Source organism: Lissotriton vulgaris, chromosome 4_1 (assembly GCF_964263255.1).
Source record: "Lissotriton vulgaris chromosome 4_1, aLisVul1.2, whole genome shotgun sequence".
Lineage (NCBI taxonomy): Eukaryota > Metazoa > Chordata > Amphibia > Caudata > Salamandridae > Lissotriton > Lissotriton vulgaris.
The window spans coordinates 1,523,364,119-1,523,389,628 of record NC_141691.1 but is presented as its reverse complement, the minus strand read 5'-3'; the positions used below and the strand labels follow the sequence as shown (position 1 = coordinate 1,523,389,628).

Genomic DNA, 25,510 nt, shown 5'->3' with positions numbered 1-25,510 from the left:
AGTTACCTGCCTAGCTACATTTTGTGAGGACAGTAATTTAAGAAAACAAAACCTTGGTAACGCAAGTTCTAATCTTTGTAGAAGGACCTCTGAAACTCTGTCTATGTCTACTCTCTCCCCTGCAGCTCCCTAGCAGCTCCGCTTGCCCAGTTGCTTGCTCTCAGACCTTTGATGTGCCTCCAGGTTGATTTGAGGCTACTACCTGCCTGCTGGTGCCCGCGCTGCTCTGGATCCAGCCTGCTTCAGCCCACCCATCGCTTGCCCCTCGTCTGCAGCCCCTTAGCCACTTAATTTTATTATTTTTACTGCTTTCCCTTTCCCTGTTTTATTTTCCTGCCCAGAGCCACCGTTCCTGCCACTGCTGCCCGTGTGGCCCCACCCCCCGGTCGGCCGTTCTCCCACCTCCCAGCTTCTCGTCCCTCCCCCCTACCTTTTTTAATGACAGCCACTGCAGGGGAGCGCCATTAAGACCCCTGGCCCCTAACCCTCGGTCTAGGTCTACTCTCTCCTCAGCAGCTCTGCTTGCACAGTTGCTTGCTCTCAGGTCTCTCACCTGCCTGCAGGTAGGTTCTAGGCTGCTGCCCGCCCTCTGGTGCCCGCACTGGCTGCCCACGCTGCTCAGGATCCAGCCTGCTTCAGCCCGCCTATTGCTTGCCCTTCGCCTGCAGTCCCTTAGCCTCTGTTTTCCCTTTGCCTGTTTTATTTTCTTTCCTTCCTTTCTTCCTATTCCGCCCCCGTTTCCACCGCTTCTGCCCTTGCAGCCCCTCTCCTCGGTCGGCTCGTGTCCCGCCTCCCAGCTTCTTGTCCCTCTTCCCTCCCTTTTATAATTACTTGTGCTGTGCGGTCGCACAGTGGATGTGCTGCTGGCACGCCGAAGGTGTGCCAAAGGCAAGCCCGTCTGCGCCCGCCCGCGACCTGACCACGTCCAGCTCCAGAGACCCTGGCCATCAAACCATCCACCTCTACATCACAGCTGCCCTCCTCTCACTCAACCCAGGAAGGCACAGCGACTGCCAACAGGCCATGCCGAGCACGAAACACAGCCAGTTCTCCTGCCGCCACTGCCCTTAGACCTTCACCATCGCTCTGGTCGCCGATGGCGCCCTAAGATGCATCCTACTCCCAGACACGCCATGGAGATCTGGAACCTGTTGGACTTAAGCTCGTCCGACGTCGCTTTTTTCACGGAAACCTAGACCAACGACTCCTCTGCCCCTGCCATCGCCATCGCCTTTCCCATCCCGGACGGTTACAAGATCCAGAGGAAAGACTGCCCCAACCACCCAGGAGGGGGGTTTCGCCATTGTTCACAAGAAACTCCCTCTGCCTCACCACCTCCAGCAAAACCTTCCCCTCTGCCAAACACCTGCACTTCCAGATCCACACCAGCCCCAACTACACACACTGCGGCACCCTCGCCTACAGACCCCCTGGCCCCCAAGCCCCCTTCGCTGCCACCATCACCGATCTAATCACTCCCCACGCCATCGCATTGATGAACTACATAATGATCAGAGACCTTAACTTCCACCTCGACAACCCCAGCGACCCCCAACTCCACCACCCTCAGTGACAACCACGACAACATTGGACTTAACTCGTTACCACTCCGACCCACAGGACAGGAGACACCCTTGACCCCCATCTTCGCAGGACAAAACAGCGCCCGCTTCAGCCACACCACACAACCCCCTTGAACCGACCACCACTGTGCACTCTTCCTAGTCGACAAAACCAAGGCACCCAAACAGCCCCACACCCACCACGAAGGAACTGGAGTAAAGTCACCGACTAGCAACTCAACTCGACCATCAACCGAGACAACCACACTGTGGCACCCGACGCCAACCTCACTGCTAGGGAGTTCCACACCTGGATTGCTAACTGTGCAGACAAGCTACTACCGCTACCCAACCCCTACAAACAGCACCACAGGAAAGCTGCCGGGTTCATCACCGATCTCCAAGAAGCCATACGGACCTGCAGACCCCTGGAGAAAAATGGAGAAACCATAAGACACCCGGAAACTACACCACCTACAAGGATGCTATGATGGACTACCACCAACGAATCAGAACTTTAAAAAGGACCTTCATTCACAACAAAATCCTTGCCAACTCCAAGGAACTCTTCACTGTCATCCAGAAATTCACCAAACGCCGCAGCGCAGCCATGGACATCATCCCCTCTGCGATAAGCTTGGATCCTACTCCCGCCTGAAGATCAAAAACCTCTACAACAACTTCGTCCACCATACGCCCGATTCCGCAGCCGGCCCTCCCTCCAGCACCCCATCCAGCCCACCATCTCGTCTGGGACACTACGCACAGCAAAAGAGACTGCCTCACCCATGAAAGGCATCCACTCAGGGCAGGGCTGGACTGGCCGTAGCGGGCACTGGGCAATCCCCCAGTGCGCCACATGGTTGGGGGGCGGTTTTTGGCAGTTTTTGTAACAGGGACGTTTTTGCAGCATAGCTGCAAAATCGGCCCTGTAACAAAATCGGCTGAAAACCGACCCTGGCAAAGAGCTCGGCTGCACCCCCAACCCCCAGGGGGGGGGTGGGAGGCCGAGCACTTTGCCAGGGCCGGTTTTTGTTCCCAGTCCGGCCCTGACTCGGGCAGCCCCCACCGACCCTGAACTACAATGCACTATTAACACCACCTTAAAAAACGGCACCTTCCGAGATGACTGGAAACTCCCAGAAGTCAGGCCCCTGCTCAAGAAACCATCAGCAGACCTCAAGAGCTACCGGCCAATCTCCCTTCTCTCCTTTGCTGCTAAAGTCGCAAAGAAAACCGTTAACGTGAAACCGACGAGATTCTTCAAAAACGCCATCCTCGACCCATCTCCATCCGGATTCTGAAGCAACCACAGCACCGAGACCTCCCTACTCGCCGCCACAGACTACATCCGTTACCTCCTCGGCAGCCTTGATCCTACTCGACCTATCTGCAGCATTCAACACTGTCTCCCATCGCACACTCGTGGCCAGACTACATGACGTCGGCATACAAAGAACCGCCCTCGACTGGATCTGATCATTCTTTACGGACAGAAGCCAAATTATCAGATTGCCACCCTTCTTTTCCGATCCCAACGAAATCACCTGCAGGGTCCCTCCAGGGATCATCACTTGGCCCAACCCTCTTCAACGTCTACATAGCCCCCTCGCAGCCATTGTCACACAACATGGCCTCATCATTGTATCCTATGCCGACGACACCCAGCTCATTCTCTCCCTCACCCAGGACCCCACCACTGCCAGACTCAACTTCCAGAAAGGAATGCAGGACGTTACAGTCTGGATGACCAACCGCTGCCTCAAGCTCAAAATGAGAAAACAGAAGTCCTCATCCTCGGAACCCCCCCTTCAGCATGGGACGATACCTGGTGGGCCAGTGCCCTCAGCAGCCCATCGACCCCCATAACCCACGCAAGAAACCTCAGCATCGTACTCAACTCATCCCTATCCATGAACCAATAGGTCAATGCCGTAGCCTCCAGATGCTTCAACACCCTCTGCATCCTCCGTAAGATGTTTAAATGGATCCCCCAGAGGCAAGGAAGACAGTCACCCATGCACTCATCACCAGCAGGCTGGACTACATGAACGCCCTCTATGCCGGCGTAAACAAGTCCCTACTCCACAAACTCCAGATGATACAGAACACCTCGGCCAGACTCGTCCTCTGCATCCCTCGACACAAGCACACCAGCCAACACCTACGAAAGCTCCACTGGCTCCCTGTGGAGAAGTCACTTTCAAGCTCCTCACCCATGCCTACAAATGCCTACGCAACACCGGACCCAAATATCTCAATGACAGTCACCCTCCACGTACCCCAAAGAAACCTCCAATCTGCCAACCTCGTCCTCATCGAAACCCTGTGCATCCACTGAGCTAAAGCAGGTGGAAGATTCTTCTCTGACATCCCGGCCAAGACCTAGAATGAGCTCCCAACAGACATCAGACATGCCCCCTCCATGAACACCTTCAGGAAGACTCAAGACCTGGCTCTTGGGCTGAACAGATTCTCCTTATTTCATCCTTCATTGTGAAAGTGGCACCTAGTGAGATGTCTTTTTACCCCCTAGATGCCTGTCCAAAATCTTTCCATTCCATCGAGGATAGTAATTGTTGGACAAGCGCTCTTTCTCTTCCGCCCAGCTCAATGTTAAATGCATTACATCTTGAGCTTTGTTTTGTTCCTTTAGTGTTGTAGCGGACACTGCCATTACAATCCTTTTTCATACTTTCATAAGGGAAAGCCTACTAGAAAGCAAATGCCTATGAATGGAATTCTAGAGGGTTGTTCTTGTAGAACTTGTAATATTTTATGAAGGTTATCTACGTTTGTCAAATAAAGATCTGAAGCAATGTTCGAGAGCTGAATTAATTTACTATACTTAACATGTGAATGGTTAAAAAAACTTCAGTAGTTAACTCATTTAACTGTAATCTTAATTCATTATGAGCAAGAAATCAAACCACTTACTAAGTGAATTCAAAATTATTCTGAGTTTGTCTGATTATCTGTGATTTGCCCCAGATACTACTCTCAATCATCTCTTATTAAAAAATAGACTTGGTCTGACTGTCAGGCGTATGTCATGACTTTGATCAATGGGTGTGGCTAGGAGAATTATTCATGCTATTACGTTTTTGTTTACTCTTCAATTACCCTCAATGTCTTTAGCTTTAAGGAAGTTTTTAAGAGATGCTTTAAAATAATGTTTTCGCTAATAATTTTGTATTTCCTGTATAATTACATGCAATTGTGTTGTATTGCAAACTTTGTACATTTCATGATGTTTTTATGGTCAGTGGCGTGAAACACATGTACATATTAATATTACTGTAGAAAGAACCTAGCAGAAAGGACTGTTCATCAAGATGGTTTTGGGTTAAGATACGAGATTGTGTAAACTGAGTGTCACTTTACATCTTAAAATTCGACAATTAGATTACATTTCAAATATTTACAAATGCATTTCAGATATCTAGATTTTAGCTCAGTCGAAGTAAGTGTTTTTCCTGGATTCGTGTGTTTTTCAATGAAGCGTGAAGGCTAAGATTCAAACCAAGGATCACAGGTTCTAAGATGACAGATTAACCACTAGAACTCATATCCCCCATTATTTTAAATATTTAAGTAAATATACAAGGAAGCTAGGTTGAGACTCTGACTCTAGAACTGACTGTGGTATCTTAATCAAATCAATCAAACACAACCTTTTCAGGAAAGCCCTTAAAATGTCATGAAAAGACCCAGATGCTAAGACGTCCATGGTTAAATTGCACCCAGCTTAATAGTCTGCTATGGAATTGAAAGTCCCCAGAACAAACAAGTTGGAGTTGCAATAACATGACAGAGACTAGTATGTAGGTGGATGAATGGTAAGAAAATAGGATTAAACATGCAAAATAAAAATGACTCATGTTGCCTTAAAACAATGATCTTTGTAAGGAAAAATGTTTGACTCTGGCAACAACCCTCAAAAATTGGATGGAGAAAACTAGCAACTGCAGTAAATTAATGTTCTGTGAAAATATATGAGACCAATATACATTTGCAAAATTACAAATATATTATAAATGTATTATCTATATTTTAATTGTTTACTTATAATTTGTAAAAGGGCTCAGGAGCACATTGGTTAAAACGTATGTGGGAGCTGAATCCCGATATTCTAATGTACCCCAATATTTTAGAATTGCCCCCCCCCCCCCCCCCCCCCAAAAAAAAGAAATGTACCACTTGTGGCTGTGCTCCTGCACTCTTGGTCTTACAATAAAAGTCACAACCCTCCTCAACATTAGATCCAACAAAAGCTAGCTGAGCAAGAATTAAATGGGTTCACTCAAAGCTGACTCCTAGATCAGGGCAAGGTTAAAGGGATTTATTACAAAAATTCTCAATCAGCATTACAGAGAAATGCAAAATAATACAGTGAATGCACAGATACAGAGTACATTGTCAAATACTCAATTATTTTAAGTGCCAATAAGCAGCAAAATCCTAAATGGAACGGACAGCATCCCTTAATGCAAGATCAAACTCTCTGCCTTTTTTCCAAAACTAAGGGTTTTTCATACACATTTTATGAAAATGTATTAAGCTTAAAAAGCAGGTACAGCATGGCATGACGGTAGAAGACATATTAAGCAAATCAGAATAAAGATTCACTGACAAAATTACAACACAAACTAATTTCTTAGGAAATGAAAACTAAGTCTACTTTGACAGCAACAGCAGTGTATTCCGGGGATGTGAAACACAATATGAAACATTTTTCAAGCAAACACCCATACACCGTTGGAAGGACTTTGCAAACTTGATACTTTCTGTAGACAAAGAAAAGTCTATCGACAAAACATGAATTCAAAGAAGAAGAGTTTGTTACATTGTCCTGTGCTCTGTGTAAGCTTTGGGGGAGAGAAGACATGCAGGGGGACGTTGATTGGGAGGGTAATGAGCAGTAGCAAAATGTAAAAAAACACTAAACATCAGACATTTTAAATAAAATTGTGTCTTCGCAAAACTGTATAGAAGCAACAGGAGGGAACCCATAGACCACGTTGGGATGGGTGTGTAATGTAAACAAGAACAATTCCCAACAGGTATCATGAGAAGGCAATTTTAACAATGTATGCAATTTGCATTACAAAAATAAGAAACAAGGAGTCCCTAGGGTTTTTTTGAAAAAAGGTGGTATTATTCACCAATAGAAACAGGAGGAGGTCTTTCATATGGCAATACAGTTAAACAGCACTGTACAGAACAGATCATGTGACAACCCAGTGGCACTTGGTGCGTAGTGATATATACAATTGGTGATTGTGAAGGTGAAAGTGCTAAGGTGAACAGCGTGATCGGCGCATAGAAACAAATATAAATCAATAATGGCTCCACAAGATCAAGTTGTAGTCACTTAGAACATGATTGCATGAATTTAAACAGGAGCACAAAACGTGATATGAGTCATATAGTTATGCTGTAGAGTCGACGGCGTTTCGATCCCCGTAGGTTGGGATCATCATCAAGACAGGGTTGTCGATGAAGTCAGTGAGTGTCACCCAAGCGGAGGCGCGTGGGTGGCTGAGGTCCATGCGGTCGCTCAAGAGTCGATGGCTGATCGTGGATTGAATCTGGTCAGCGGGAGGGGCGGGCGGCGCCTGTATGAATCAGGGCGGCGGAGGGCGATTAGGGCTCTTCTGGTTGCGGGGTGCTCGCAATGAATGCTGGAGCTACGTCAATGTATTAAGCTTAAAAAGCAGGTACTGCATGGCATGACGGTAGAAGACATATTAAGCAAATCAGAATAAAGATTCACTGACAAAATTACAACACAAACTAATTTCTTAGGAAATGAAAACTAAGTCTACTTTGACAGCAACAGCAGGGTATTCCGGGGATGTGAAACACAATATGAAACATTTTTCAAGCAAACACCCATACACCGTTGGAAGGACTTTGCAAACTTGATACTTTCTGTAGACAAAAAAAGTCTATCGACGAAACATGAATTCAAATAAGAAGAGTTTGTTACATTGTCCTGTGCTCTGTGTAGGCTTTGGGGGAGAGAAGACATGCAGGGGGACGTTGATTGGGGGGGGTAATGAGCAGTAGCAAAATGTAAAAAAACACCAAACAGCATACATTTTAAATAAAATTGTGTCTTTGCAAAACTCAGGCATAACTACAATACATTATTAAACACACTTCCAAACTTCTGAAGTGGAACATTAATAATTCATTTGTTATGACTATATTAATCATAAAAATCATTAGTCTTCAAAAAAGATTTGTCTCACAAAATTGCACATTTGGAACAGGGGCAGCCTTAGGCATGTGCAAGCTGTGCACCTGCACAGGGCCACCAAACCACAGGGGCCACCACGCCAATCTATATCCTTAATATATTAATCCTCTGAGGATGGATACATATTTGCGTGGCGGCCCCTGGCAGGGATTTGGCGGCCTCCGGCTCTGTTCCACTTCCAAACACCCTGACCCCCCCCTCTTCACTGGCCTCTGCTCTCTGTCCCACCCGGACCCCCTCTTCCGGGGCCCCCTACCTACACTCCCTGCCCAGGGCCACCATGAGCCTAGAGCCGCCCCTGTTTGGAAAAACTTCTCCAGCTATACTAAGAACTACTTTCTTTGAAATGTTTGCCCAGCACTTTTTCAAATATCCAACCTCACTTTCTTGGGGCTTTACAGTATTCGTTTGTTGCAGAGATCTATAGCAACTATGTGTAATTATGCTCTTAGTCATAGATGATGATGATTCAGTTTTAGAAATCATATCCTGTATACAGGATTGATTTATCATTGAGAGACATGATTTTTCAAACCCGGTGTTACATTATATATGGCCTGTTGTTAATAAGAAATTGAACTAACCTTTCGGTGCTAACCCGCCCCCACCCCCCACCCCCCTGCTAAGCCTTCTTTGGCTATTTGGAGTAGTTTGTGCTTAGGCCTTCATAACGGTTTGTCGACATAAGCTATCCACACCAATTGTACATCCTTTTTTTCCAACATACTGGGAATTCTAAAGGTAGCAAAGGTTTCTGGATTTCCCTGGAAGGCACCAAGAATATAGCCCAAATATAGGTAAATTTTTACGAAAAATAGAAAAAAGTGCTCTGGATTTAAGTGTCTGTTTTTTTCATGAAATGGCATCAACAAACAGTTTGATGTGCTAAAGTCAACATCTTTCCAGTTTTCAGGAACATGCAGAGATGAATCTAAAAACGGGAAACAACCTTTACAACGCAAATTTTACAACGGACTACCATTACAACAAAACTTTTACAACGCAACATCCGTTACAACGCATGCATTTACTACGCAACCATTACAATGCATGACACTACAACGCATGTCATTACAACTCAGTCATTACAACGCATACCATTACAACGCATAACATTACCATCCAACACTTACCCTACTGTTGCACCCCCTGGAGTTAGAATGGAAATGTTTACCCCTAAACTATCCAACACTTACCCTAATGTTGCACCCCCTGGAATTAGAATAGTAATTTTTACCCCTACACTATCCAACACTTACCCTACTGTTGCACCCCCTGGAGTTAGAATAGTAATTTTTACCCCTACACTATCCAACACTTACCCTACTGTTGCACCCCCTGGAGTTAGAATAGTAAATGTTACCCCTACACTATCCAATACTTACAAAACATGCCATGTAATGTAATGCGTTGTAATGGTATGCGTTGTAAAGGTAGTATGCATTGTAATGGAATGCGTTGTAAATGTAGTTTTTAAAATTTCGTTGTAATGGCATGCGTTGTAATGGAATGCGTTGTAATGGATGTTGCGTTGCAAAAAATGTGTTGTAAAGGTATGCGTTGTAAAAGTGTGCGTTGTAACGTCATACATCCTCTAAAAACACATTTTTACCACAGTTTTCACATTTTTCAAAGAGGTAGCCCATTTTTCCTATTTTTGTGCTTTCAACCTACTTCCAGTTTGTGGTGCAAACCAGGGTAAAACTGACCCTCAAGGTTTTCCCAAATAAACTGTTGAAATAAAGAAATATTGAAAATGAGTAGGAAAAAACAGCCATTTGTGACCATGTTTTCATCTGTAACTTTTTGTCATCAATGGCCGATTTACAAAATCAATATGCCATTACGTTTGCTAGACCCTTTTGGTTGTGGAGACATATAAGGGTTTGTAGGCTCTCTAAGAACCCGAGGTACCCAAAGGCAACAACTGAGCTGCATCGTACAATGTTTTTTCATTGTGTACGGAGTATATACATATAGTGAAATATGTTGAGTGAACAATCGGCATCAAGGTAACCTGTATAATTATCTGAAATGAGCACAATATCTGGAGTTTAGGCACAGTGGTTATTTGTACATCTCTGAATTTGTGGGCACCTGTATGAGCATATGATGAGGGTTCTCTTCAAAATATCTCCTTTTCTACACGCTAATCTACCTACAGAAGAAATTCTCCCACATGTCTTCTGATAACAATGGTACCTCACTTGAACGGGTAGGCTTAGTGCCTTAGACAGGAAACTGCCCAAAATGCAACATGCATACATCACATGCTATTACAGTGCCTGGGTGAATGAATAAGTACAAGTTCAGTGCCTGGGTAGTTGTGGGTGTTGGGCCCTAGCTCAGCCAGCACCTAAGAACCCCAGCAAACCTGTACATTTTTAAAAACTAGACACCTAGGGGACTCCAGGAAGGGGTGACTTGCGTTGCTCTCACCAGGTTATTTTATATAGAATCCATTGCATACTTCAAACTATGAATAAAAAACGCATTTTCCTCACGTTTCTATGACTGAAAGTTCTGGAATCTGCGGGGACCCACAAAAATCCTTCCACCCAGCATTCCCCTAAGTCGTCTTATAAAACTGGTACCTCACTTGTGTGGGTAGGCCTAGTGCCCGCAAGAGGAAACAGCCCAAAATGCAATGTGGAGGCATTAACATTTCCTCTCATAAAAATGATCTGATTTGGTAGCAGTGTTTTTTGGCCAGGATTGACTGCGACCGAGAGAGACCTACCAATCCTGGACATTTCTGAAATCTAAATACCCAGGAAAGTAAAGGGTGGTATACCTTGTGTGGATCCCACTAAGTTTTCTTACCCACAATGCCCTATAAACCTTTAACTTTGCCTAAAATTGCATGGTTTCCTTGCATTTCTGTGACGTAAACCTCCGGAATGAACAGGAAATCACAAAATTCCTACCACCCAGCGTTCCCCCACTTGTCCTGATAAAAGTGCTACCTTACTTCCGTGGCTGGGCCTAGTGCATATGACAGGCAAAAATCAAACCAAGGGAACCAAAGGATCCCACTTATAAACCCCTGTTAACTTTGCCCTCTTGGAGCTACTTGTACATCCAGTATTCATAACACCAGGTTAGGGACGGAGTTAATGGAAAATTGAAGAGGACCCACAATGTGTAAAATTATTTTCATTGCTTGTATACATTAACCCAAGTGAGGGTCTCACTGGATGGCTGTTTAAAAAATAGTATCTGCTATGTTATACTTTGCTCTGTATGCCCTGGAAATTCACCACACAAAACAACTTTCAACCTTTTGAATCTTTTTCAGAACATTATTTTGTGTGGTTATATCTTGCCTCAGCGAATGCAGTTTGTTATTCAAAGCATCCTACTTCAGGCGTCCATATTGTTTCAGCCCAAGATGTTCCTTCATTATGAGATTTTCTTTTTAGGCCAAATGGGAGCTCTGCACACAGAGTTGCCCAAAAAATGCCAAGCACTTCATATAGTGCAAACCCCATTATATTGAATTTGCCACTGCTTGTTCATGATGGGCATGCAGCATTTTCATCTTAATCTTGCCCTGCCCACCTTTCCCACCTCTGCATGTGTTTTGTTTCGAAATCACTCTGATTGGATAGCTCTATCTTCGATTATTGTTTATTTGGTAGACAGCACACTTATCTCTAGTATTGACCCCGCAAGGGTGCCTTGTGCGATATATAATCAGGGCCGGCCTTAGGCATGTGCAAGCTGTGCACCTGCACAGGGCCACCAAACCCCAGGGGCCACCACACCAATATATATCCTTAATATATTTATCCTCTGAGGATGGATACATATTTGTGTGGCGGCCCCTGGCAGGGATTTGGCGTCCTCCGGCTCAGTTCCACTTCTAAACACCCTGACCCCCCCTCTTTACTGGCCTCCGCGCTCTGCCCCACCCGGACCCCCTCTTCCGGGGCCCCCTACCTACGCTGCCTGCCCAGGGCCACCGAGACCCTAGAGCCGCCCCTGATATAATTTTAATACTTCCCTAACTATTCACATAGGAGACTTCTGTACTGATGTTTCATAGGTCTATTCTTATGATACATAACATGTTTATCTGCTTCCTACAAAGTTTAGTCATTCAAAAAATATTTTGTTTTAGATATGAAAATCTAAAACCATGTTTTCAATGTTTTTGCTTTGGGAGTAGCAGGTGAATTTTTTGAGACTTCAGATGAAGAAAACAGAAAAGGAGAGGGATCAAGCCCTTAGAAAACTGAAAGAAGAAAACCAAGCCATGCAGGAAGAAATCCAGTCAGCAAAGCATTTGCTAGAGCTCAAGGTATGTCCAACATCTGAATCTTTTGAGCTGCATCATGGGAAATGCTTTATTTGGTTTGTTGCACAATGTAAAACTATACATTGCAACAGCTCTCTGCAAGCACATATATGCCCGTAGTTTACTGGATCACAATGAAAATTCGGATAGACAGTATGTTTATAAAATATTTTTTTTATAAAAGACTGCAAAAATATGAATTCATTTATTATTCATCATTGAGATGCAACTATTTTAAAACTTCATATTTTCTAAACGAGCGGACAATACAAGTAGAGCATATGAAAGTACATGCATGTACTGGTGTGCTATGCATAGTTATTGACGGGTGTCTACTTAAACCATAGAGTTACTTAAAACGTGCATTCCTACAATGTGGATTTGAGTATAAACTTAAACATTAAAACTTTCCTCACCATTTTAAGCATATTGATAAGCGTAATGAACTCTGTTTCGGAAAATGTTAAAATCTCACCTATTTGTCTAATTGATTAATAAAATTAGGGATCATTTATCAGTCTGTTCAGTGGCTGGACACTCTGAGAGGCTCTTGTTCTTCAAGTCTGACCATTCATTCATTATTTCCTATGCTGTATTGGCAAAGGCTTTTTATGCTAGAAAGAGGTGGCTCTATTGAATTTCCAAGAAGAGGAACTGCCATTCTGTGGTAAATAACATCATGGGGGATGCAGGTATGGATCTCTTATAATAAATGCACTGTTCAAGTATGAAGCATGCCAGCCTCATCATCTAGGAACAGAGATTTTTGTCATAACCATCAAAAAAGAATAGTGAAAGAAGTTATTTCACCATTTAACAAAACATGCGAGGCACCATTATTTTCTCTGCCTTTGTGAACGTTCTTAACTCTCCCTTCTGTTCATTACATGGGCGGCTCATCCACCTGAGTGTGGGGGAGTTGACCCCTACTGCAAGCCACTAAACCCCAGACTCCATATCTCAAAGCATTTGGTTCATTTAGGGGCGGGGCTATGTGGCAATTGATTGAGGCTGTATTAAAGAACTGCGCATGTCAGATTGGCCGTATTTTTGCCCATGGTCAGCATGACGTGCTCGGCTCTGACTTTCATAATCCATGCAATGTTTGAGCTGAAAGAGCTTCCACACAGCCCCATCAGTCTCTGACAGAACTTGTGTTTCCCTGACCCAGCCAGTCCTGGCAGTGCTTTTATGCTGTTTGGCATTAAGAGCAGCATGACAGCAATGCTTGGATAAAGCTATATATACAAAAAGATGTAATATAAAAGGTTTATTTTTTGCTAAGAACACTACTTGGGTTTACTCAGTGGGCTTTCTTAATCCCCAAGAGAATCAATGGCCTCTGGTCATTTTAGAACTGTTAAAAATATTTTCAAGAACAGTTAAATTTAAGATGGTGATTCAGGATTGAGGTTGGATTCGGTTTATAATTCCCCACAACACTCAGAGCTTCACTAGTTTAACACAACAATTACAAGAATTTTCCAAATGTATTTCAATTAATCATTATAGGCAATTTGGGTCCACAATTGTTGACATCAGGGTGGACATGCCAGCATCCTTGATCCATGTTGATCAGAGATTTTAAGCCGGCTTGATCTGTCTGTGGTCAATTGCACAATGGTTGTGAAAACTTTAATGGAGCTCTGGTAGAAATTGGCAGAATTATTCGAATAGTTTACCAGTGCTGGAGGTGTTCTTGTCAGACTGTAGCTAACAAATTATAGTTGGCTTTTATGAACTTTAAAGTCCATCTTAAGGAAGGTAACCTTAGGAACACACGTCTCCCCTTTTGTTTGACCTGTACATCAGACAGCACAGTTTACCTGACAACCAGGCCTAGGAGAAATGTTAATTACTCTGGAATTATTTGGGTACTTCAGAAAATTTCACTTTATACTTACCATGTGAAATTCCTCAAAATACAGCATTATACAGCGGCACATAATTATACCACGTTTGTGGCAAATAATTAGCATGGGAACAGCATGACCAACCAGAATGTTGGTGGCTGTCGTTTGCTGTACTTGTGTTTTTGCCATCATTTTTTCAGTAGGATATGAGCCTTCGAGTCCAAAATGGAAAACAGGATGCATTTTGTTCTATAAAATACAACTAAATGACGGATTCGCATTTAGCTCAATTACGTGTAATTTTTTTTAATTCCACTAAATTACATGAAAGCAAATTATAGGTATTTCACAGAGCCCTCCGTTCCAGATCTGTGCTTCTTATATCCAGATTCACATGTGTAGTGTTATGTGAGTTAGCAATAACAAAACCCTTTTGGTTCCCGATGGACTCCGTCAAACTGTGACGTAAGTGTTCAAGCGGAATGAAGTGAATGGAGGTTTAGAATGTTGGGTTCGCAGTTACGTGCAGACAAATAAAGACGTGTTCTACTAAGCTCCGTCTGAGGCATAATCATTAGCGGGTACCCTGGCTTAGGCAGACAATGCAACTGGCGACGAGATGGGGGAAAAGTACTTTGAAGATCAACAGTGCTCTCACAGAGATTTTGCTGTGGTCCAGCAAACTGCTCGTGCTTGACACTTGTGCCTCCATCGAAGTGGCGAATTGACGCTTTGCGTATGTGGAGTCAAAGAACAATTCCAGCCTGTGGAAAGCATTTGAAAATAACAAAAGCTTCCCTGAGAAGTCTACACATTGTTGGCCAAGAACCGTCTGGGAAAGCTGTAAAGAGAGATACTGCCCTACTTACTACACAATCTAAAGCTTTGCATCATACGGAGTAATAACGCTAAAGGCGGATATAACCATGTTTTGAAAAATCCACAAATAGCAACAGCATATTGCAACATAAGGAAGCTCTGCGAGGAGGGAGATCAACAGATGTCAGACTTTACAAAGAGACGCCTAAAAGTAAAGTGATTCAGATACAAGATATGGCCATCTGCGTACCAGAATTGCATAAAGAGAACCATCATACCATAGCATTGGGGGAAGTGTTCCAAGAAGTGCCCATGCTTGTGTTTATGGAGCCGTCCATATGCGAAGAGACACACCATCACACTTCCACAGCTGGCGAGTGAGGCTAAGAACAACTCCAGAGGTCTTTGAAGATCAGAAAGCTGAGAGCGGTGATCAGAAAAGTGAAAGGTTGTTTTCCCAATGGAAACTAAGAGAGAGGCCACGTTTCCTGTAATTAGCAAAGATCACCCAGAAGCAAGCACGTGGCAAGGACTCAGAGATGGCTTGCAGAAACTTGATCACCATGAACACTACTTTCTACATTGGTAAGTTCCACAAATGATTATAATGACACTGCCTATCTGACACCACCCCCACCATTCCATACCACCAAAAAGCTGAATATTGGCGACAAATGAACTGCTTGGATAAAGACATTTGATGAATTCATTGATGTGCTAGAAGAAACAGATAACAAGATTATCAATTACCTTAAGAATCTAGCTGGTGAAGTTGAAAAAAGAAGTTGTTAGAAATTGAGTTACTGGTTAGCTAGGTATGCACCTAAGCCAGGCAGAAACCACCACTCCAGTCAGGCAAGTAAGTTACACACAAAAGATAGCCTGTGTTCAGCCCCTGGTAGCTTGGGGCAGAGCAGTCCAGTTATCATCAAAGGCAAGGTGTAAAGCATTTGCACAACACACTCAAACAGAAACACAATGAGTACACCACAAAAGAGACTCCACACAGTTTTATATTAATATATATAGTATATATTATACATAAATCATAACCAAAACGACATGAATCATAAATACTGTGTATACTGTGCCAATCCTGAGTCAGTTCTCCTGACAATGCAAGAATCAAAATGACATACATCTAACATCAGGGCAAGAAATGCAGCAGTTCGATTAGATCAAGAAAACATATGAATCACCGTACATACCCATAAACACATAGGGTACCGCTCCTCTGTACTCCTATTAAACTTTGTGATAATTAGGCCCCAAACATTGGGCATAGCAGCACCTGTGTGCCAATTACAGGGAATATGATAATGTTTTTAGAGGCAGTTTTTCCGACAGCAATCTGTTTCTACTCGGGGTGGCCTCCATTGAGGTCTCACCCTGTCATGCTCCTTGGAGAGGATAAGATGTCTCCAAAGTATGTCCTCCTAGGTAAATGGGGGACACCAACTGTAGTACCACAAACCATGGGGTCCCCCGCAGTCCCCATATAAAACGTAGCTGCCAGTGAGCGAGCGTAGCAGCCACAACCTGATGGTGCCTGTTTGATTATAGAGCTGCGGGGCTGTCTGACCAGAAGGGGTTGCAACAATGGGCAGTTGCAGCAATGGGCTGAGCCAGCTGGTTCCAAGAGACTGAGTCAGCCCAAGTAGCACCAGGGTGCTGAAGCATTGTCTGTGCAGAAGTCGTGGGCGGGGCTGACATGTCTCTTGTCATAGTGCAGCTCAGGGTCTCTGCGCGCCTTGATCGCCTGCACCTGGGCTATAGCTGTGGAGAACCTATGCCATAGACCTTGGCCAATGGGGGCTCACGGTGGTGCACTGCCACAACTATGGATTTCCTTATAGGCAAAACAATCATGCAGATGATCGGGCCTTGCAGACCCCCTCACTCAGGGACCCTGTCTGTCATGGCACGGGCCATGCTAGTAAACTTCCCGTGGCGTGATCATACACAGCTCACAACCCCAGGTGACCTCCCATGTGGCGTCACCAGAGTCCTTTCGCACTGCTCTTGCTGGGGAAATCCACAAGACAAACTCCCCTTGGCAGAGCAGTGTGGAAGGTAATAAACAAGCACCTCGCTCAATTCCCAGTCAAGGGAAGCGCTGTTCTCAAAAGAAAAAGGTGAAGCGCAAGTTGCACAGAAAAGCCAGGAGCAGTACACAGGGCTCACCACATGCTGTGCTCCTGGGAAAACACTTGGGGGCACACAGGAAGCAGCAGGTAGGCAGGAAGGCCAGCACTTGAAGGCCATTAGCAGAGTGGAAGTCCCTCCAGCAGCCCAGCAGGCCAGCACAACAAATTAGGTAGTCCCAATGGTGGTTCTTCCTGGCACCACAACAGTCCTCCTTGTACAGTATGTGAAGCTAAAAGCATCTGGTTTCAAGTCCAAAGCAGTGTCTAAAATCATGGGGGTCACAGCACTTGTACTTATACTCCGACACGTCTTTGTACAAGGGGGAACCTAAAAAGAAACCTTAGAAGTGCTCTTCCAACTCAGCACTGGCTCCTGACATCAGTGGGGTTAAACCAGCCTTTGTGTGAGAGCAGGGCACAACCTATACAAATGTAAAGTGTGAATGCCTCTCTCTATCCTAGGCCAGGAAGACCATATGAATGCAGATGTAAACCTGTCACACCCAACCCTTCTTCTGTGATGGCTGTCTGGTAAAGATGCACAAAGTGCAGCTGTCACCCAGGACTAGACGTGGATTGGAGTAAGGCTGCAAAGCACAAAGAGTCATAAGCACAGCAAAATGCTCACTTTGTAAGAGTAAAAAGTACAGATGATGGACGGAACAAATCACGTTTTCACCCCCAGTCACAGACATTGGTTAAATCTATTGTTTTTTTGCTCACCACATCATTCCAGTTTGGACACAGCCATTTGCAAATCAGTCTTGACCCAGCTCCCCATGGGAACGATCCAGCCCATATTACCAGGCCAGGTCCTCCCTGAACCCGAAAGAACAACCCTGGGACTGGTTTCGGGCTATCGCCCCTCATCAGCTATGCTAGCTTGAATCCGGTGGCATAGTGAGCACAGGACCTATGTCTGGGCATACTTTATCCAGGTTTACTAGTTTTCAGAAATGTCTAGGGTTGGTAGCTTTCTTTGGGTGCATACTGACTCCTGCCAGGATCTGAGTGAGACAAAAATGGGTCCGGGCACCAAAATAAAATTGGCATATATTAGTTTGACATATAGCAAAAAAAGTGATTCTGTCCCCTTTTGTACCACTATCAGGGAAATCCGCAGTAAAATCTGGCCAACCTGGCCATTAAATTGGCCCTCAACTGCTGGAAAAAAATCAGGACCACAAACTCATCTGTCAGACCAGCCCACTGAGCACTACCTATTTGCCGTATGGGCCAGTCCATCCTAGACCCCAGCAACAAATACAACAGGCAAGCACCATTTTAAAAATCTATCTTATTCAAACATGGCTTTCTTTTAACATTATTATGCCTTTGGGAATTTCCTAGTCAATTGCATAGGCCATCCACACATGGGGTGTGCAGCTTTTATTGGTAAGTGTGAGAAAACAGAATTGTAGGACATTTTGCACAAAAATCTAATTTTTAAAACACATCTTATAATAACCTGGAATTACGGGAAACCAAAAATCTGGAGTGCTAATGTTAATATTGATAACATCATTACCAATGTTTATAATGATACATTCATATGTAAGAAAGAAATCGTATCTCTATAAATTCACCCGTCATGTACTCTTCATCAACAGCGACGTGGTCAGGCAGGCGCTGGGGCCTAGGTCGGAGGTTACTGATTGACAGGCGGGGTGGCACTTAGCCGGCAGACGAAAGCGCAAAAAGGAAATCTCTTAGATAAGTGCAGCGACACCACAATGGCCCAGGGAGATTTGCCCCAATAAAGCACAATTGTCGGTGGGAAGCGCGTGTTCACGAAAACACAATAAAGTCAGATGCCACATGAAGTTAGGAATACATAGCCAATCAAGGCACAATACTTGCAGTGATTAAGCGCCCCTCATGCCGGAAATCTAGGCACGTAGCCCACTGGCCCCCATTGTGTACATGCAAGGTCGAGGCCCACCTGCATTTGTCATTAGGTGCCTTGCTTATCGCTCCAAAGGTAAGGCCTGCATTCGTTACCAAAAAAGGATCGACAGAAGCACTTTATGATACCCAAAGAAAATTATAAAACCTTGTTCAGATTGATTGTACTTTGAGACAGTCCTCATACTCGCTTCTGTAACTATGCTCCTGGCCGAGATGTTTAATTAAACCAACTGTTCCTGTTTTGCCAAACGCCTCTTGTCTTTTGTTTTTTTTAATTAAAGGTAAATTCATATTTGAGCAACAGTATGAATCGCCCCATCACAAAACTCTGGTTCCTATGTACATTTGAAGAGTGCTTAACTTTCATTCAAACCCATTTTTATTCTTTAGATGCCTCCTTATGGACTGAAGCAAGGTTTGTATGCAGTGAAAAATAATTGTAAGCTGCTGCTTGGTTGAGAAAAACGGTCAAAAACTATTTATCTTTCATGAGTAGAGTCTGGCTTAACACAAGTTTGCTACATTTTGGCTATTTCTTCAGGCCACTCTGGGGAAAACCATACACCAAGGATTCCTTTACAATGCACCACATATTGGGGAAAAAGGACATAGATTTGGCCTGGATATTTTTTGTGTAAAAACAAAAATAAGCTTTGTTCACAACTTGTCCAAAATACCAAAATAAGGGCTCAGTCTTGGACATTTACGACATACAGTTTGGGAAACTTGAAAAAGGAGCGGGGAGTTTCAGGCACCTACAACTGCTCATACATACACTTTTTCTGTCTCCATTTGTTTATGTAGGGTCGTTCCTTGCGATTTGTTTGTTTAATTACCTACTTGTTTAGAAAACAAACCGTGAGCATTGCCTGAAGCCCCCCGCCCCTTTTTCATGTTTCCCAAACTGTATGTCCTAAATGTCTTTGTAATAGGACACGGGCTTGTGTCCCACTTTCAGTATCCGTGTGCTGAATCAAACTGTCTCTAAATTAAACATTGAAACTCTGTTCGGCTGGACACGTTTTTACCAATACAGTACTGATCGGGTCTGTATTTATTTTTCTCTTGTTCATTATCTGTTCTTCAGTAGGGACCACTGTTGTGATAAATAAATAAATGTTATAGCACAAGTGTGAGACCCACAATAAAGTGCAAGGCATTGGGAATTTGTTATTGTGCCCCCGCCCCAACGGACATCAGTATGGCTAGTAGTCTTGTTAAACTGGCCAAAATAAGGGCCCAGAAATGGTTCCTTCAGGAAGACAATTTGTCTGCAAATTAGTCACAATGGGGCTATCGTGAATTACCCTCTTTCACGGTGTCCAAGTGTATTGTGATGATGAATTTCCCTAGATCTGAGGAGGGGAAATCTGCCATTGCTTAACTGCTGTGGTGCAAGGTGCTCCGAGAGTTATGGGTGTGTTCTCTCTACTTTGAATCCCCTGTGCACATGATATTTGTAAATGCCTAGCTAGGTACATCAAAAACACGTTCTGCTGCTGATGTATGCCAGTGGATCTTGATACAATGTTTTATATACTGAAATCAAAATTGGGACTTGTCTAATTGAATATATAAATGCGTTTTGAAATACTTTTACCTTCTATTGCATTCATAAAAGTATATCTTAGTTTTAGGATTTGCTTTAAAATAAATAAATAAATAATGTAAATGGAAAAATTGAGTATTTGTAGAATGTGTTCACCTAGGTATTCATCGCAGTGCTTTTGATAAACAACCGATGTTTATGGTGACTCTTCTCAATAGTGCTGATTTTATCAATCTTAGAAGGAATACCTCTTGAGGATCCTGCCGTGGTTTGAATCTGTGTTCTTGCAGTCCAATATAGGTACAAGCAGACCAATACTTTTGTATTCCTCAAAAGTAGGCAATGGGTGTTTTTGAGGATGTTTGTTATCAATCCAGAGCCTTGTGGCCCAATGAATGAGTCAGTTTAGGGTGATCAAAATAAAATTATTTTACAAATTCTGCTAAGTAATGTTACCTTTTTCACTAATATTTACATTTTAGGACCAGGAAATAGAAGGCCTTCAACATTGTAGAAAGCGTGTTCTTGAACTTGAAAATACAGTGTTAGACTTTCAAGAAGAGCAGACTGAAAGCAGAAAGCATAACTCTAATCCGGACAGCCAGCCGCCAAAACCTAAAAAGGGACTCTTTTCGAACTTAAGAGCGACAATGACTGGCTCTCCAAGGTCTGGTCATAGCAAAATCAAGGACAATCCTGATGAAGAATCCTCACAAGCAGGGTCCAGGAAACGACCAAAGTTGTCACGTAAAATGAAGGAATAAACCTTAAATTTATGCCATAAGAATATACATTTTTTGAATTTGTTGTAATGTATTCTGTGACATTTTGAACATACTTTATTATAGAATTGTACATTTACTATTCTTTATAACCAAGCTGTCAAAGTAGCCATCACATTGTATTTATACAACTTTTACACTGATACATTAGGGTTTGGGGCATAAATGTAAATATAAATATATATCATCACATTTTGCCTCAAATACATTTGTATTTATTTGCAGTAAATCTTAAATAATTTTTTGATAGAAATAAAAGAATATCAACACAAACTGTCAAGTGTCCAGTAGTTTTTTTTAATTACTATTAAGAATTAAGATTTCATTTTATTATCTTAAAATCAGGAGGTATTACTGGCAGAAAACAGTGGGACCATAACTAGAAACTACAGATATATCGTGCAAAATTTAAAATCATTCGGGCACAATTATATAATCTCAACAAAATGTTTTAACAGGTAAAAACGAGCCACAAGGGTAATGTGAGTGCAGCTATATTATCCTATATAGTATATAGAATTTAAAGAAAGGGGCAGGGTAGTGAAAACTTCACATTCAGAATTAGATCAAATGTTATGATTTATTGTAAGATCAGGACACCATGCAGAAGGTGCTCGCCAAGCGGAGAAGTACTGAAATTTTCCAGACCTAATCTCAACTCTCATAAAACATCACATATAATCTGACATTCCAAGTTACATCATAGTACTTAAACTTGAATATACAAGAACAAGAAATCCATACTCCCCCACCCCCTTACAAGACCCATTAACAAACCAAATGCAAACTAAACAAGATTGTTTTATAGGTCACCCATAAATAATCTGTGTTCTTCTACTTCATACAGCATGAGTCTATGTTTCTAACTCTCCTTCATGCTCACCGTCACGGTTTCCATTCAGTTTTCGTCATCTTATGCACATTCCAAACCTTAGCAACAGTGAGCACAACCATATTCCTCCTTACTTCACCGACAACTGCTTCGAAAATATTGAAAGTCCGTTCCTTAGATTGGTCATCTTCACATGCACCACTTCTCTTTCAACTACCAGTTCTCTTATTTTCCATACACTGTATTCTCCAAATTCATTCTTAGATTTTTAACCCCTTGCGTGCGTCGGACGGCCGGCGGCCGTCCGACGTCACAGTGGGCGTGTGAGGAGGACGGACGGGGCCGTCCGAACCACGCCCACGCCATAAATCACCCGCACCTAAAGGGTTATTCTACACTTATCTTATCAATGACTGATTCCACTTGAACCTGGAACATGATTGTGTAACAATACATGAAACATCTCCAGTACACCAGTGCAGCATTGTCTGATATGCTAACAATGACTCGTGCCTAGTCTTCCTCCAATTCACTCAGTTAACCAAGTTTAGCACTATATTTTCCTTGATTGTCATTTTTCAATCTTCTCACCATGCTATTTCTTAGAGGAAAAGATGATCATATATTGGTATTTTGTTCCCATTGTAATGATCAAATATCTAAAATGTGTAGATGTAAGTTGCACCCCATCATTGGGACCAATTTTTAAAAAGTACCATATCCAATGTGTTATCACTGAAACCACAAATCTCCATTCTGGCCTATGAAAACGTTATTCAACCGATATGTTTCTTGGATCTTTCTCTGGACACTGCTTGAAAATAGGGTTTCTGGATCCTCTGGCATGGTAGCACCTAGTTAATTTGCCAGCCTGGGAGAGAAAACCTGGTGAACTACAACCACCCTGCAACCCTCTGAGAATTACTTGAGTTAGGTGTGTTCGAGGTAATGTTCAGGTCTGTGAGATTTCACATGGGTAGTTTGTGCAACCCAATCCTTTCTCAAAATTGGAACTAAAACCCTCCTCCATCATGAATAGGCACAATCAAGATCAACAGGAAACCAGAAACCTATATTCAAAATTTATTAAAATCAAAATCCTATCCTAGTACACCCAATATAAATAGTACCTGTTATAAAATAAGCAAGATAGAGATCATTATTTTTTTAAGAGGGCAGAATAATGCACACTATTATAACATTGACTGTATCATAAAGCTTCCTTACTTGCATGTCCCCGACCCTGCTGTTCTCTTTATCTAACCAAGCTAACTTGGTTCTAAAAGAGGCATATTTAAGATTCATAAATGGTTCACACCCGCATACCTTTTCTGAACTATAGACCCAATGTTTAGCAAAGAAACAGCGGGCGCTGTTCCTGTATGCAAATTGCCAGCCTTCAACATGGCGAATACTCTTTGTGTATGACACTCAATCTTGAATCCCGGGTGCAAAGTTTCTCTGTCTAATAACAGCCTGTTCTAGTTTAGATATTCAAATTGAACATTTTCAAAATAAACAATTAGTTATAAAGCAGTTCTAACTTTACACTTGCATTCTGTGAAACCCTGCCTGTCGTTTAAAAACAGGAAGCCAGAAGTCAAGATATTAATTTCTATGAAGCCTTGTTAGTTGTTTAAAACAATCACTGGAAATTAATTCAAACCACACACAAAAAACATTAATATATTCAAGCAGGCAGAATTTTCATGTTCCAAATCAAAAGCCATGTTAACATTATGTTTGAAATGTGCACCTAAATATGCAAAATGTATGAATCAAAAGTCAGATGCCTATAAGAAAATATATGATTATTATAGCACAGCAATTACCAATACCATATGCTCCTACCTCACACCCTTCATGGATCTGTAATATGAGGCCAGTTTAGATCAAAACTATGAAGGGAACTCAGTTGGAATCCCATGACCTGGAAACGTCATTTGGATTTATAACTGATTGCACAATCCATACAATCCCTGTGTTATTCCACAGACTTAACCAGAGACGGCCACTAAACTTCAGCTGTTAATGCCTGCTACATTACTTACGTACCTTATACCCCAATTCTTAAATTTTTCATGCAAACCGTTTTTTACTGTCGGCAATCACAACCTATGGAAAATCCATCTCATCGTTGTGAACTCACTTTCCACCTGATAGAAAGATAATTCCTCATTGAGTTCTAATGTATGAGGCCAGTCTTATCTCGCACACCCCTGTTCCATAGCCTTCTGTAAACTGGATCTTCAACAATACTCCTAAACCTCTCTTCTGTGGTTACAATATCAGCAGGGCTATGGGAATCATGCAGCAGTGGAGAACCTGATTATGCAGCAAGAAAAGTCAAACCGTTTATCAAAAGACAAAATATTCTGCATGCAAAATGATTAAAGGAAAATGATACAACATATTGTCTGTTGGTATTGTATAGCTAGTTTGCCATTTTTGCAATTTATCTCAATGATACAATAGTTACTCCTCTACAGAAGTTTTGTAATAAAGACCTGTTCAGAAGATCATTTTTAAAATGTTATTCATCACAGATTATTAATTTCATTTTGTATGGAAGCACAGGAGTGCCACTTAATTAAAACTAGTCTTTGTATCTCACATAGTAAAAGAGATTGTGTAAAACATATACACAATTGCCCGTAGCAGAAACAAAGCATACACGTGCACATTACGTGTAACAAATGGTGTCCCATGTGTTTTGTGTATTTCTCTTATGTTCTAAAACTAGTCTTCAGTTTTGAGATAACCCTGTGCTCACGCTAGGCATCTCCTTCCGAAAAAATAGCTATGCTGAACAGGTTAGTACATTTCAAATGTATTATGCATGTCTCTATGAAGTGATTTATCGTTTAAGACCCTAAAAACAGAACCAACATGTTTCAGATAGTGCTACATTTGTTGTAAGAACTGCTCCTTTGAGAACAATGTCTAATGTGAACATGCATTTCTATGAATAGTGAAAAAAATTACAAGGAAGCAATCGTTCATTCCACCCTCATTGAATTCTATTTTTTTCATCAAATGGGTTCTGGGCAACATTGTTACATTTTAAGTGCCCAAATACAGTTATCGACAGCTCCAAGTGGCCTCCTAATTTTTGCAAAGTGTCGATCTCAGCTTTGCAGTCTGCATGCTACAATTTTAATTCATTTGGATAAAAATCTACAAGAGCTGCACATTTATATGTACGTGGAAAACACAGTTGCACACTCCAGTTTTTTCTAGGACTCTTATTACCCAAAGCCTTTAGGGTGGATGATGCTGTCAAGAACGTATTGTATCTTAACAGTTTGTGAACAAATGAGTTTCAGGTTGCTGTCCATACAGTGAGTGAATCAATTGCTGTAACGCAAAAATAAATTTTCGAGTGGAAAATGACATTGAGTCCACATTTTTGAAAATGTGCTCTTCGGTTTTTATGCCCAACTCTTGCTAGTTGTGCTAACCTCATACTAAATTAACATGTTAAAACCAATCT

General features: G+C 42.5%; 1 protein-coding gene across 1 annotated transcript in view; it reads left to right on the top strand.

Annotated features, from left to right (window-relative positions):
- Positions 1 to 21,456, top strand: part of LOC147724186 (kinesin-like protein KIF20A) — a 434,630-nt gene extending 413,174 nt beyond the window's left edge. The window contains exons 18-19 of the mRNA XM_086966965.1: positions 11,999 to 12,130; positions 20,886 to 21,456. Of these exons, the coding sequence (XP_086823091.1) occupies positions 11,999 to 12,130; positions 20,886 to 21,167 (414 nt within the window). The 3' untranslated portion in view covers positions 21,168 to 21,456. The remainder of the gene's footprint in view (positions 1 to 11,998; positions 12,131 to 20,885) is intronic.
- Positions 21,457 to 25,510: the final 4,054 nt, after the last annotated feature.